Raw genomic sequence first — 14,484 nt, 5'->3', positions numbered from 1 at the left:
CTCTGGAGCAGGACTAGTTGCTGAAAGTTAGGTAAAGTGAACAACCATGACAAACTATCAGCAACAGTACTGCAAACCACAGTGTCTAAAAGGAGGGGTGAGGGATGAAAAAAAGAGAGATGGTCCTGCCATCGGGGTGGAGAAAAACTGGGGACACTGGTGGAGAGAAGTGGACATTGGTAAAGGGATGGTGTTGCTACATTTTATGTCTGGAAATCAGGATTAACTTTGGAACTCTGTAATTCACAGTGATTCAGTAAAAAACAAAACAAACAAAAGAGAACTTTGTAAGATTGAAAAGACAGGCACAAATTTAAAAAAAAATATGTGTACCTGGCCCTGCCACAGAGGCAGGATGGGAAGGGGGAATGGGGGGTGGGAGGGATGCTGGGACCCGTGGTGGTAGAGGATGGGCGCTGGTGGAGGGATGGGTACTTGATCATTGTATAACCGAAACCCAAGCACAAAAATTTGTAAATCTACAACTGTACCTCATGGTGTCTCACTAATAAAAATAAATAAATAAATAAAAATGTGTACCTGTTAAAGTTACTAGATTGTTAAATTCATCATCCAAAATAGAAGTGGGAATGCTTGGAAGGGGCCCCTGGGACAAGAGGGAACGGAAGCAGGTCGTCTGGTAATGGGTGTGATGTTGAAATAACGTATGCATGAAAAGTATAATTAACTAGTGTTAAGTCCCAGTGCCTCAATAAAAATGATTAAATAACAATGAACCTGGTGGCAGAATATCCTGCTGTCATGCCAGGCTGTCTTCACCAGGGCCCCTCAGAGGGGGGCAAGTTGAGTTTCCTTCCCTGCCCCAAGCAGAACCCCGGCAGCTGAAAACCTCCAGAACCCAGCTACAGCCATGCCCAAGGCCACTCTCCAAATCCTCGGACGAGCCTCAGGCATGAAGGAACCAGTGGAGGAACCCAGGTATGCGGGACCCGTGGCTGAGATCTCCAAGCCTGCTCGGATTGGGACTGGGCCTCCTCCACCCAGAGCCCCAGTTTTCCGGTAGCTTGGCAGTCACACCCATGAACTGTCCCTGGTGCCATGTAATCTCATCAACAGCCAAGATCCAGTGACTATATAACAAAGCTCCCGGAGGAGAGTGATGCAGTATTTCCTGGAGCGGGCAACCTCTTATGCTCTAGCCCACTGATGTACCTAAAGCAGCACACATCTGTTTCGTTTTAACATACTTGCTTGTATTCTCTTGTATACTGGCTTAAATGGACCCAGAATGAAATACAACAACCTTCATATACTTCCCTCTTATTGTGGTGGGAAGATGTTCACTGGTTGGGTGGGTGTTTGAATACTATCTGTAATGAATTATTGTGAACTACTTTATGAAAATAAATTGTATAAAAGTTGCAAAAAAATGAACCTGGTTAGTCCCTATGCGCTATTTTTAAACTTTGAAGCCTTCCCAACTACAGACCTCATTAGAAGTTACCTCTTCCCAGAGTTTTTTTTTCTTAAAAATAAGTGTCCTAACCTCAATTCTAAATTATTCATTATTGATTTCTTGAGATATTTCCAAATTTAAATGATTATGCTATTTAAAATTGTTCTTGAAGTTTTTGAATAAACCAGCATCTATATTTTTATTTTGTAGAAATTTTCTATTAGTTTTGAAATCCAGACTATCTGACCTCTTCTTCACATATAGCCTGCACCTGCACATAGGTATTACAAAATAATCTCAGCATAAGATTTAGCAAAAGTAATTTAAAAGTAAGTATACTAGGGCCAGGAATTTCGTTCAGTGATAGAGTATTGTGTGAGGACCCGAAGTTTGACCTTGAGCACTAAATCCCCACAAAAGGTAAAAGAAGTATTCTATGAAAAATAAAATTGCGCGTATAAGGCCAAAGTGATGATACAGTGGGTAGGGCATTTGACTTGCATGCAGCTGGTCCAGGGTTTGACCCTTAGCATCCCATGTAGCCCCCCAAGCACTGCCAGGAGCAATTCCTAAGTGCAGACTCAAGAGTGACCCCTGAACATCACTGAATGTGGCATCAAAGCCAAAACATATAAAATCACATGCATCTCAGCTCGTCCTCGATTTTGTTCACATCCTAGTTAAGAGTGCCCTGTCTTCTTGTCTCACTTCACAGCACAGACTAGCTGGCAGTGAATCAGTGTATATCCAACAGCACGAAGCAAACCCACATGTAGCCTGAGAGAGAAGGTGGAATTCCTCTGTGCCTCAAATCCATGTGATTCTCAGACACAGTCAAGCCAGTGACCAGAAACTGAACCCGACTTCCTGATCCGAGACTCTTCATCAAGGAACATCATAAATCCACATTAATCAGAATGTAATTCTGCAAACTTTTAAAGCTTCAGGCCAGAGATTAAATGTTCCCAGGATGAGTAAGGGATAGGAGACAGAGACAGGTATCTGGTAATCAAACTGGGTTAAGTATCTCGAGGTAAAATCTTGAAGTTCTCTTTCTTCCTATATAAGCTAAAAGAATTAAGTTGGTGTGATTTTAGGGGTGTTTTCTATCTTTAAAAGTGTACATATTGCAAATTCGGGTGAATATTCCAAATTTATAATCTGCTTCACACCAGCTAACCAAAATGCATCCATTGCTCTTTTGTTTCTTTTTAACTTCATCTCCAGGAAGAATTTAATTTAAAAGCTCTGCACTATGGAAAGTTGAACTTTCTCCAGTGCTCTTCCACCCACCCCCAACTCCCACCAATGGATAGGAGTCCTTCACACCAATGTTTACATTGGTTCCCTTTCCTGTTTAGAATGGTTTTATTGTATTCAGAAAAATCAAAAAAAAAAAAAAGAAGCTATCACTAACGTAAAACTTTCCATTAAGAGATTTTCCTTTTTGCAATTATAAATGGCCTTTTATTGGGTAAAGTACAGTATAGGAAAGTGATTAAATGCATATGAAATCCTGTGGGTTGTTAGAGCTTAATGGGGTTGTTTAGGGTTTCCTAGGATACCTACTTGTTTTCCACCAAGCCACATGTCCTCTACATTCCTATTAAAGTCTTTGGAATCTGCTGGGCTTTTTAAGGCTCTCACCACTCTCCTTCTATGACTTCACCATATCATTAAAAATCTAAAGCTATTTAGCATAATTTAATAGCATTAGCAAGATATGTAACTGTATCCAAGGATATGAATTTGTTTGTTGTAACAACCAACTGAAGAGTCCAAATGGCAATTCAAAGAAAAACACACCAAGATAAATTTTCAGTAGTTTTATTGAAAAATGCCTCTTTTGTTTCAGAAATAAATAATATAAGGCAGTGAAATTCACAATCTGCAGTTAAAATATAAAAGCAGCAATTCTATGTTCATAGTCTTGCAAACATTTTCCAACTGCTTTCGATAACTAAGAAACATTATGTTCTGAAAAAAAAAAAGTTCATACTAAATATACAACACAAACATGCAATTCCATCTCTGCAGAATAATCTGCAATTTGGCATAAATGTTAGTGTGTCTAAAACAAGGAGGTTTAAGGCAATATGGAACTGTATCCAGTTGATACCATAATTTCAGCTACATGGCTTAAGGTTTGTGGTTGTTAAAGGAGATAAGAGCATTCTATGCCCTAATGGATAACAGAAGGTAGAAGAAGAAGATAAATAATGACAACGGAGTTGTGTTTTCTCTTACTTTTCGGTTTCAGGAGGGGAATTCTTTTGAATCGTGGTGTGATTGAATTGCAAATAGGTATTGGAAAAGATCATATGCCCTCTGGAAAGAAACAGTCGTGTTCTGGGTTCCAGAACTTACTGCCTCACCTACGAGTTTCACCGAAGCTGCCCACGGTGCTGACACACAAGGCATCCAGCACCCTCTCTCCTTGCAGCTTTTGGGAATAAGTGTTTTTGCAAGCGTTTCAAGGGCAAAGACATGTCTATAGACTGTGCTGTGAGCTAGGCTTCCTGGAAGAAACAAGGCTCTCTCCGGTCAGAGAGGGTGCTCTTGGATGAGGCAGCGCCGGAAAAAATACAAATCGCAGATAAGACACGTACACTGCTCTATCTGACCTGTAAATGAGAATCCCCCACACCTCCCCCCAGCCTGGCTGCAATGCGCCAGGTCTCAGGTTCATTGCCGGGGGCCGCCGGGCAGGGCGCGCCTCCAACGCGCATGGAGAGGATGCTGGTCCGCAGGCTGGTCCGCACCATAGTCCTCGTACTCCTCCTCGGCTGGCTGCTCGGGTTCCACGGGCACGATGAAGGGCTCGCGCTCAGGCAGGTAGGCCCCGCCCTCGGGCACGTAAGGCTCTGTCCGATTCAACATTACAGTTATGGCATGATTGGGAAGGTACACACACAGCAAACCTATATCACCACCCGAGGTGATGGTGCTCCAGTCTTAAGCTCCTCACGATAAATAGATTAAGTCACAATGTTCTGGCTACCGTTTTGCGGAGAGAATTTGGTTGAGGGTCAAAGGATGAAAGATAGCACTTTTAAGAAAAATTAAAAAAAAAACAGCCCTTCAAAAAGATCCAGCAGTAAATACAATCATTGCACAAAGACCTGGGAAAGTCAGAGGTCGGCCGAAAGCACTGTAAACGCAAGACCTAGGTAGGACTTTGGCAAATTCCCCAAGGGAATACTATTCAATCATGTCTTCCAACTCCTCAATGAGAATCACTATTCGGAAAGTTGAGGAGATGAAAGGAAGTTTTATTGGCTCCGAGAAACTGGACTCTGGAGGGGAAAAAACTATCACCAGGCAGTATACAGTACATGACATTCTCTGTAGCCATCTCCCCAACAGACCGAGTCACAGCTGGTGGGTGAGAAACACCAGTGGGACTCTAAGGCAACAGGAAGGGAAAATGGGGTCACCAAACTTTGGTTTGAAAATTGCAATGACAAAACCCAAACAATAGTACACGTACAAAATTTAAAAAAAAATAAGAATAAGAAAAAGACACATGCCCTGAATCAGACGCATTGCCTACAAGCAAGAGATGAGGAGATTCCATTCGGTGTTATTCCGGCATAGAGCAAGCTGCAGGCTTGGATGCAGAAGCTTATTGTAGAGTTGTTAAGTCATTTTAGTGGACAGGATCACATACAAATCGTTTACAGGCCATAATTAGTTCATTATTTACATAAGACATTTCTCTTTCACCCAGGTTAATTGTTTTTTTTTTTTTTCTCAAAAGGGCATGATCTCCACTGGTTAGTAGTTTTGTTATGCGCCTCTTTCACAACCAACGCTCCTCACGGCTGGGTGTTGGAACTGTTCTTTTTAATAATATTTTACTGCATTATTGCTGAAGTGCATCAGGCTTATAAATTAACACCACTGCTTTTGTTTCATTCAAGTTAGTATCAAGAGTCTGCCCCCTCCTTTATGATGTCGACCCGGTTCGTTAACCATATCTGTGGTGAGATTTCCATACAGACTCATATCCTAATAAGCACGTGCGCAAACATCTCAGAAACAGGATTTTCATGTATTCAAACTGTAAGCAGCACTGGCGACTTAGAAAATTTGTTAGCCGGAACCTGAAACAGGTCAAAGATGATAGTTTTTAAAAGTTGAATTACTATGCAAAAAATATATATATACATCCATCTACGTATCTAAAGGTTAAAGTACATATGTATATATCCATATATTTCTGGCTATAGGTGGTAAGGCAGAGTTCATTTAAATTTACTTTATGGAGAAAAAATAATTTTTTGAATGATTGTGTGAAGAATTTACATTAAGATTTATGATTAGCTTTGGCAATATTAACTATGCGTGTAAATATATAGATATATAGATATTGAAATATTCTACTACTCATGCACTATTTGCTAGTAGCCAACCATATCAAATAGCAGTATCATTTTTGAAACTTGCAAGATGCTTGAAGTGCACTGATGTAAAGGTCACCGCTGACCACAGCATGATTTTCCAGATCGAATCTCCTCTGTCCCCACAGTCCCCAAAATCAAGCATAAGAAATGTTTGTCCTCAAAAATTCTCAACGACAGAAACTCACTACCTACTTAAAAAATGATTCATTCCCAAAATATTTTAATACAAATATTAACTCACAAATAGTGTGAGACAGTGCTCTATTTTGTTGTCTAAACCTGTTATTAAATAGCTTTAGCTACAAATTAAATTCCACAAAGTATATGCATGTATATGTACATATATATACATATACTTGACATTCTCTAATTGTATTCAACAAAATCACAGTGTACAATTTTAAAAAAATGGTAACATTCCTTGAACTCCCAAGAGAAATAAGGAGAGATTTCTACTATTGTAACGTCATTTGGTAGGTTTAGAAATAGAAGAGAAATAATATTCAACTTATAAAGGTAAAATAATGCTCTATGCCTTGAAAGCGAACTTTGATAATGTTTGAAATGTTCAATAAAATTCACCTCATAATCAAAACACATACTAAGAATGTCAGTGTGCAAGAATTCCTCAAATCGGCCTTCCTTCAATCCTAGGGAACTTCATTTCATAAAGCTACTGTAATGCTGGAGAACTGAGATTCCTCGAATGATCATGACATACCTGGATAGCCTTGCCCATTGTATGGGATGCTGGCACACTGGGATGAGTCACAGTATCCTGGTGGACCCGGAGGACCACGGATACCTGAGTTTCCAGGACGACCTGGAGGGCCAGGAGGTCCTCTTGAGCCTGTGGAGCCTGGTGGGCCTGTTCTGGATTCTCCTTGAGGACCTAGTGATTGAAACAAATACATATCCGTCTTGTTAAACACATTTCTAGAGACAGTCAACAGCATTTCTAGTGTCCTGAGATTAGATGATTCAACTAACATATAGTAAGAAATTATTTAAGCGATCACTAAGAAGAACCAAAGGTGTGATGGAACTTTACCAGTGTGGCTCAAGTTAATGCCAGAAACACAACTACTTTAATTAATTGTAGGTGCTTAAGAGCTAACCCACACATGGAAGGCATTCATTTTACCAGAGTTATAGTCCCAGCCCCGAATTTTATTGAAGAAAATAAGAAAGCTTGCTGAGTAAGAACTGAGCAGGAGATACCGATACATTCTCTTAGTGATGCTTCTTCTGCAAAAATAAGAGTACCTGAAGGAAATATCTATATTTACTCACTTATGCTGCCTTCTATGCCCTAAAGACAAAATGCAACAGCAGTTTTTGTTTTGCTTTAATCAAATGATACACACGGGGTTTGACATAATTCAGTGGTTTAATCCCTAGGGCTAGGTCTTGTGTATCTTGTAACAGAAAAGTATCATTTTAACTAGTAAAAGAAATGCATAAAATGACTGGAAACTAATATTTATTCCCAACAACATCAATAAAGAAGTTAAATAAGTCAACAATGTGTCAAGCCTTTTAGCTAGAATACATTTTTCTCAGTCTACTAGCTCTAGCTTGAAAAATACTTAGAAGAAACAGGAAATGACACTATTAAAGGCTATGAGGCCAAACAAAATAAAAAAGAATTCCATATAAGGGAAAATGGCAGCCCTTCTGTGTCGCAAAATAAATCCCCATACAGAAGGCTATCGGAAACCCTTACTATAACACAGTCAAACACTCTTTAAACAAAGAGAACATAGAAATAAGGAGGTTATACAAGTTGAACTTCTTGCTGAAACATATTCCATGATGGTAGGCATGCCTGAAGCTAACTGGATAAGTTGTAAGTCTCTTGGGAACTGCATGCTTTCAGCATTTACAAGTTTTGCTTATTTGATGTTCTAGTAAACCTACCTGGGGGGCCAGGCGGCCCTCGGGGACCTGATGATCCAACGCCCCTTTCACCTTTCTCTCCTGGCAAACCTAATGATAGAAAAATAATCACAGGGGAAAAATTATCTGGAAACATGCACTTTTCATTTCAATACTTGATTCAAGTAATTCATTTCTCTTAGTGAAAGCAGAACCTAATTTTTCACAGAAGTTCACTCTCTAAGCCAAATTCTTTCTAGACATTTGTGTAATTCCAGATTCATGGCCAAGAAACAAATCTGGCTACAAATCAGGGAAAAAATTATTTGAAGAAAACAAACATGTTTAATTTTTTTTTTGGAAACAATAATTAAGAACAGAAATCTTGAATAGTTACAACTCACTGAAAAACATCTTAAAGGGACCTTATCTTTAGTCGCCTTATTAGTTCAGCCTCCAAACCATCTGAATTATAGAAATATCTATTTTCTCCAGAATGTTAACTACTAGTTTGACAAGAGCAAGTACCCAGAGTTCTGAAACATCTGGAATCAGATAATCCTATTTTTCTTCTTTTCCTCCAATTACACTTATCTACCGTGAAATTAAAACCAAACAAACATAGAAAGCTAGTGCCAGGTCCTGAAAAAAGGGAACCAAAAGAATTTGGATCTTAAACTTTGGGGCTGCTTATATTCTGTTGCTGCCTGGCTCTTGCCAGTCACAACAATGCATATGATTTGAGTGCCTGATTTTAGTTTTGCTGATATAGTTTTTCCCATGAGCGGCAACAACCAGAAATTAGCATTCTGTTTATTGAGATCTTTGATATCATCACCCTGTTTTCTAAGGGATGAGATTAATGGCTCAGGGCTACTGAGGGAGAAAGACAAGGCTCTGTGGGGGTGGTCCATATAAGACTAGTTAATATTGTATGTCAAGTTCAATCTATCACATACCTTTATTTTATTAATTTTTATTAGTGAAACACCATGAGGTACAATTGTAGATTTATAAATTTTTGTGCTTGGGTTTCGATTATACAATAATCGAATACCCATCCCTCCACATTGCCCACTTTCCACCACCATGGATCCCAGTATCCCTCCCACACCCATTCCCTTCCCCCATCCCACCCTGCCTCTGAGGCAGGGCATTCCCTTTTGTTCTCTCTCTCTCCTTCTGGGTGTTGTGGTCTGCAAAAGAGGCATTGAGTGGCAATCATGTTCAGTCCATAGTCTACTTTCAACATGCATCTCCCATCCTGGGAGGATCCTCCAAACACCCTTTATTTGGTGCTCCCTTCTTTATCTGAGCTGCCCTTTCCCCTAGAGTGCCCAGCTGGCCTCTAATCCATGGAGTAATCCTCCTGGTACTGATCTCGGCTCTTCTTGGGTATTAATCTCCTATTTTGTTACTTTATGTCCCCCAGATGAATGCAATCTTTTTATGTCTAACCCTCCCTTTCTGACTCGTTTCGCTTAGCATGATACTTTCCATGTAGTTACCACTTGTATATCACATACCTTTTAACCTTGAGATTGTTCCTTTTGTCCCCATGCAGCAAGTGGAAATGCCTACCTCTTTCACCTGGGGGTCCCTGCATCCCTGGGGTACCAGGGAAGCCTGGTCGACCTCCAGGTCCTGGTTCTCCCCTGGCTCCGGAACTGCCAGGAGGTCCTGGAGGACCTGGTGGTCCTGGCTGGTTGCGACTAGAGTGATAATCATTTGGAATCTGATTCAGCATCTGATTGAATCTATTCATCTGACCTGCAGGTAGAAAATAAGACTTGTTAGAAATAAATCATCAGGAGGGTTGAGAGAATTGAACTTAGTGTTTTCTCTTAATGTCTTGTGAAATCCATCTGTATTCTTTGCCCTCCAGGGAACACTCAAATTAGAATCACGAACATAAAATAAAGCACATCAGCCATCCAGTACAAAGTGATCCCTGAAGAACAACTGTTTCCATAAAATGGTGACAGTATCAAAAATAAGAATAACAGTCTGTTATTTTACCTTGAGTTACTACTTAAGCTTAATGGCATTCATTAAAATAACATTAGGTTTATCTAACTAAATTCAAAACTGACAGTATATAAAAAGGGTTCATCAAAAATGAAATAAAAACATATATCACAAACTTTATGACTCATACTCTGCATGTACCTGCAATTCATTTTTAAAATTTATACATTAAAAAGGGGAAAAAATTACCATTTATCAGCTGTTCACAAACTTGTCTTGCAACTGCTCGCATCATGTTCTGGGATGCGATGTCTCCCTTGTTAATTAAAGCAATGAGAAACATTAGCATATTTTCCTTTGCTTCCACATTTGATTTACACACAAATAAGCATATCAAATTGTAAGAAGTACATACTCTATCTCCCTTTTCTCCCTTCAATCCAGATGGACCCTGAAATACAAGAATTTCTGACATTAGAAACATATAAATACAGGCATGTTGTATGAAAAAGAGCATGGTCTAAATTTCCAGTGACTTAGCAGACCAGCAAAGCGTATTTGTATCTCCATTACTTACATTTTGCTTGTTTATAAAGAGGAATCTCTCCCACAAGCAAAAGTCATGCACTACACATACACTTTGTGATACTATCCACAACCCAGATCTGATCTAATATTGAAATGCATATGAAAATTTCACTGGTCCTTTTATTACCTTCCTTTATATCCTAATGGCAAATTAGCTTAGCTGGTTAGTGTAATTGTCTATGAATCTTGGTTAAATTCTTGTAACAACCAGTGAACTCTCAGTTTCCAATTTCAATCTGTAATTCTGATCTGCATCTATAATTTCTTCCAATGATTACTTGTGCATTAGGTATAAAAGGAATCAGTTAACTCTCATACAAATAAAAATGGCGGTCTTACATCCCCACACAACCACATAATTCAAAACTGACAGTATATAAAAAGAGTTCATCAAAAACTCTCATCAAAAGGATATATATGTATATATATATATATCCTTACTCACAAAGTCCTCTCAATGATCATGAGAGTATCCTGGATACTCTTGTGAAATCCATCTGTATTTTTTTTTAATAGTACAAAAAGTTTCTGTCTTTTAGTAAGGAATTTCTAGGTTGCCAAATATTATGGAGGAAGGAACTTAAAACTTGGTAAATCTGAGACTCAGGCAGCATCAAAAACCAAACACATCTTACAATCTCTAAGACTTTTGCCTGAACTACTCTAATTTCCTACTAACTGGTCTTCCTGCTTTGCATTTTGATCTTTCTAGAGTGAAATTTTTATTTTTAAAAAATTCAATTATGTAACTTTTTAGGTTCTAGAAATTCTTATTACCTTAGGATAAAATACCTTATCCTGGTCTAGATGACTCACATAATTATCTCCACCCCACTATGTAAACCTGTCTTCTACTCCTCCCTCCCTTTACTTTCTTCAAATTTGCTAACCGTTGTCTCTGTCATCCCTTTCAAATGCTAGACTCCATTGGGGTTTTGGTTCATCTTATTCCCACTACCTGCAATTCTCTTCCCACACATCTTCAAATGGCTGCTCCCTGGCTTAATTCTAAATTCCAGAAACTATTACTCACTTAAATTTTTACTTTATTACCTATGTGAATATCATCAGGGCAAAATCTTTATATTGTTTACTTATTATACTCATAATACCCTATAATACTGGCTGACATGGAAGGAAGGTATTGAGTAGATGAATAAAAATATTTTGCAAGTTCTGAAAACTGCCGTAGTAAATCATTAGGTGTCATAAATTAACAAGAAGCCATAAACTGGTTACAATAACTAATGACAGATGTTGACAGTGATGTAAATGCCAGGATGCCCTTTTGCTAGTTTTGCTTTAAGTAATTAAATATAAAAAAGTGGAGAACTTTGCTATTTAGAAGGATGAAGAGCATAGGTATAGAAGAGGAGGAAGTTGAGGATACTCAAATAAGTATTATTAAATTATAATTGTGATAAGTAAAACTGGAGTGTGTTTTTCCCCTTGACAAAATCAGGTATTTAAAGAAGCCCTATTATTTTTTGCCTTGAAGCTTTTTGTAAGTGGAAATAATTTTAATTAATACATTATTACTTTGAGGTTGTTCTCAGTGTTTAATTTACTTCCACACTAAGATTGTTCTATTATATATAATTTGTAGAAACTATCCTTACTGCTCATATCTAAAGATCACATTTCACACAACGGTGTAGAACTTTCTTTCAGGTACTAGCTGTAGCTATCAAGTGTATCAGTGATTGTTTTGTATATATTTCAGTTACAACAAAGAAAACTGAATTCTCAAAAAATTTCATATGCATGTAATTGCTCTTGTGATATCCCTCCCATGATCAGTTGAGAAAAGAGTTTAAAAATGATGTGCTAGCATACACAAAGATTATATATATATCATAAATCCTTTCATCTTTATGTGAATTGCTCAATCTTATGGAAATCTTATGTAAACATAGCATACAAACATACATACATACACATAAATACTTGATTCTGTTTGTCTAATAGTAGAATATTTTGCTTATATTTATATAAATGCCTCTACATAAGTTTTAAATAAAGCTTATGAAAAGAGAAATTGTATCTAGAAAATAGCTTTGACAGATTTACGTTATCACTTGATTGAACTTAATTATCTCTAAATGTTTACATTTCAGTTTTTTGGACAAAAATGCATAGTGTTAAAAAATGCTTTGTATAAATTCACACTTTGTATGTATGCAAATAAGGAAGATATTGTGATATAAGACTATAGCATGTGATAGTCATTACAAATACTTCTGTGTATTTTAAAGACATTCATTTGAAATTACCATATACTCGTAATTCCATCTCAACTATTCAAAAACAACTGAAAAAAATAAAAAGTTAAAGCTGGATGTATATTGGAACAAGTTAGAATAAAAATGATTCATTTTAATTCTTGAATATTGGAGTTCTAGTATACTAGTATACTCAAAGAAAAAGGCCAAATGGTATGGCTAATTGCTACTGTCAAAGGGTTAACATCTGCAAACTATGAACCGAGGTGCCACTCACCATCACCATGTCTTTTTATATCTTAAGCAGCATAATACCCCTAAATAAAAAGAATTAATTTGCTGACCTAGCTTTGAATGTTTATACAGCATAGAAATATGTATCTTGGCTCATAATCCCATTCTCCTTTTAAATGTTCTCCCTATGACCACAGTTTTCATCCCAGAATATTATAACTCAGAGGGAAAAAAACTTTAGAACTCTTACCAAGTTAAATCCATGGGTTTAGCAGAGTTTCAACAAATGCTTCAAACATATTACAGCAAAGATAATATAAATATGCCAGAGCCTTACAGTCTCCTCATTATTTCAAACCCTAGAGAAATGGCTCCAGACAAGCAAACTGCCCCCTTACCGGTCTGCCATGGTCTCCAGGTTTTCCTGGTTTCCCACTTGGTCCTGTGACTCCTGGAGAGCCTGGGGTTCCCTACAACATAGAGGCAGAGAAACTGAATGTTATGATGAAAGCAAAAAAAATCCCATCTGAAGTGAGCTAATAAACTGTGGCCAGTTTAAAAGCTTTCCAAAGAATTAACACTGTAAAATATATAATCACACAGTAGGCATGAGGAAAACCACATTTTATGAAAATAAACATGAACGAAAAATATCTTGGTAATTGCTTTTCATTAATTTACGGATTGCATGGTCTTAATACATACTTTGAGATGAGCTGAAAAATATTTATAAATAATCAGTTACTCTCATGGACTATGATCCCAGAAAATAGGTGACAACGTGAATTTGCAGAAGCTGACTCCTATTTTCTTTTGTTTAATTTTAGTTTATTCTATTAAAAAAATGGAAAGTCATCAACAGAGAGGAGTGGAAATTCTGTCAGGGGAAGATGTTCAGAAGGTAGTCAGCTTTCTGCTAACTTGGGCATTATGGTGGTAGAGTGTTCCATGGTTGCTGGGAATTGCACTCTCAGAAATTTCACAGCATAGAAATGTACTTTTCCTTTAGTACATTCCCTATACTACCATTCTTTTCTGTCATGGATATCTGCATGCTGCACCCCTTCAAAATCATGAAATTTTCCCGTTGCTTCTTATACAATTTTAAAACACTTATCTATTAATAGTATAATACACACATAATAGCTAATACATTATATTCTTAAAATTTCCTTAAAATATAATCTTCACTTAAATTTTATAAATTAATCAAGGTTCCACTTCATCAATTCTACAAATTGTAAGCTCGATAGTAAATAGTTACAATGAAAGTTTACTATACATTTAAACTTGCATTTACCTAAGACTATGCTACAAAACATAAATGATAAAATAATTTTAGCATCTGCTCTCAAGTCTTTGTACCCTACCAAAAAACATGAGGTACATCTATTCCCTCATCTTTAAATGAGATCTCACCTGGATACAAGGTCACTTTCAAAATGACTGAATTTAGTATTTTCTCCAAATTTTTTTTGTTGTCTTTTCTGGTAGCAGAAATCAAACTGAGAGTCTCATAAATGAAAGTCATGTCCTCTCTCACTGGGGATCTACGTCCATAGTCCCATTTCCCCCAAAGATTTTAATTATATTACCCATTTGCCTAAAACTAACTTGCTTAGAACTACTGATAGCTGTTCAATACTGTACCACTGTAGCACTGTCCTCCCTGTTGTTCATCGATTTGCTCGAGCAGGCACCAGTAACATCTCACAACAAATTATGAAACTTGTTGTTACTCTTTTTGGCATATTGAATATGTCACAGGTAA

At 37.5% G+C, this 14,484-nt stretch overlaps 1 protein-coding gene across 1 annotated transcript in view; it reads right to left on the bottom strand.

Moving 5' to 3' along the window:
• Positions 1 to 3,228: 3,228 nt before the first annotated feature.
• COL12A1 (collagen type XII alpha 1 chain) overlaps positions 3,229 to 14,484 on the bottom strand; it is a 132,254-nt gene continuing 120,998 nt past the window's right edge. Inside the window, exons 60-66 of the mRNA XM_056109705.1 lie at positions 13,112 to 13,183; positions 10,085 to 10,120; positions 9,919 to 9,985; positions 9,283 to 9,471; positions 7,744 to 7,812; positions 6,545 to 6,715; positions 3,229 to 4,281 (exon numbers count right to left, since the gene is read on the bottom strand). Coding sequence (XP_055965680.1) covers positions 4,103 to 4,281; positions 6,545 to 6,715; positions 7,744 to 7,812; positions 9,283 to 9,471; positions 9,919 to 9,985; positions 10,085 to 10,120; positions 13,112 to 13,183 — 783 coding nt within the window. The 3' untranslated portion in view covers positions 3,229 to 4,102. The remainder of the gene's footprint in view (positions 4,282 to 6,544; positions 6,716 to 7,743; positions 7,813 to 9,282; positions 9,472 to 9,918; positions 9,986 to 10,084; positions 10,121 to 13,111; positions 13,184 to 14,484) is intronic.

Source organism: Sorex fumeus, unplaced genomic scaffold (assembly GCF_029834395.1).
Source record: "Sorex fumeus unplaced genomic scaffold, SorFum_2.1 ptg000008l, whole genome shotgun sequence".
Taxonomy (NCBI): Eukaryota; Metazoa; Chordata; class Mammalia; order Eulipotyphla; family Soricidae; genus Sorex; species Sorex fumeus.
Note: the sequence above shows the minus strand (reverse complement) of the source record. Positions and strands in the feature narration are given on the sequence as shown.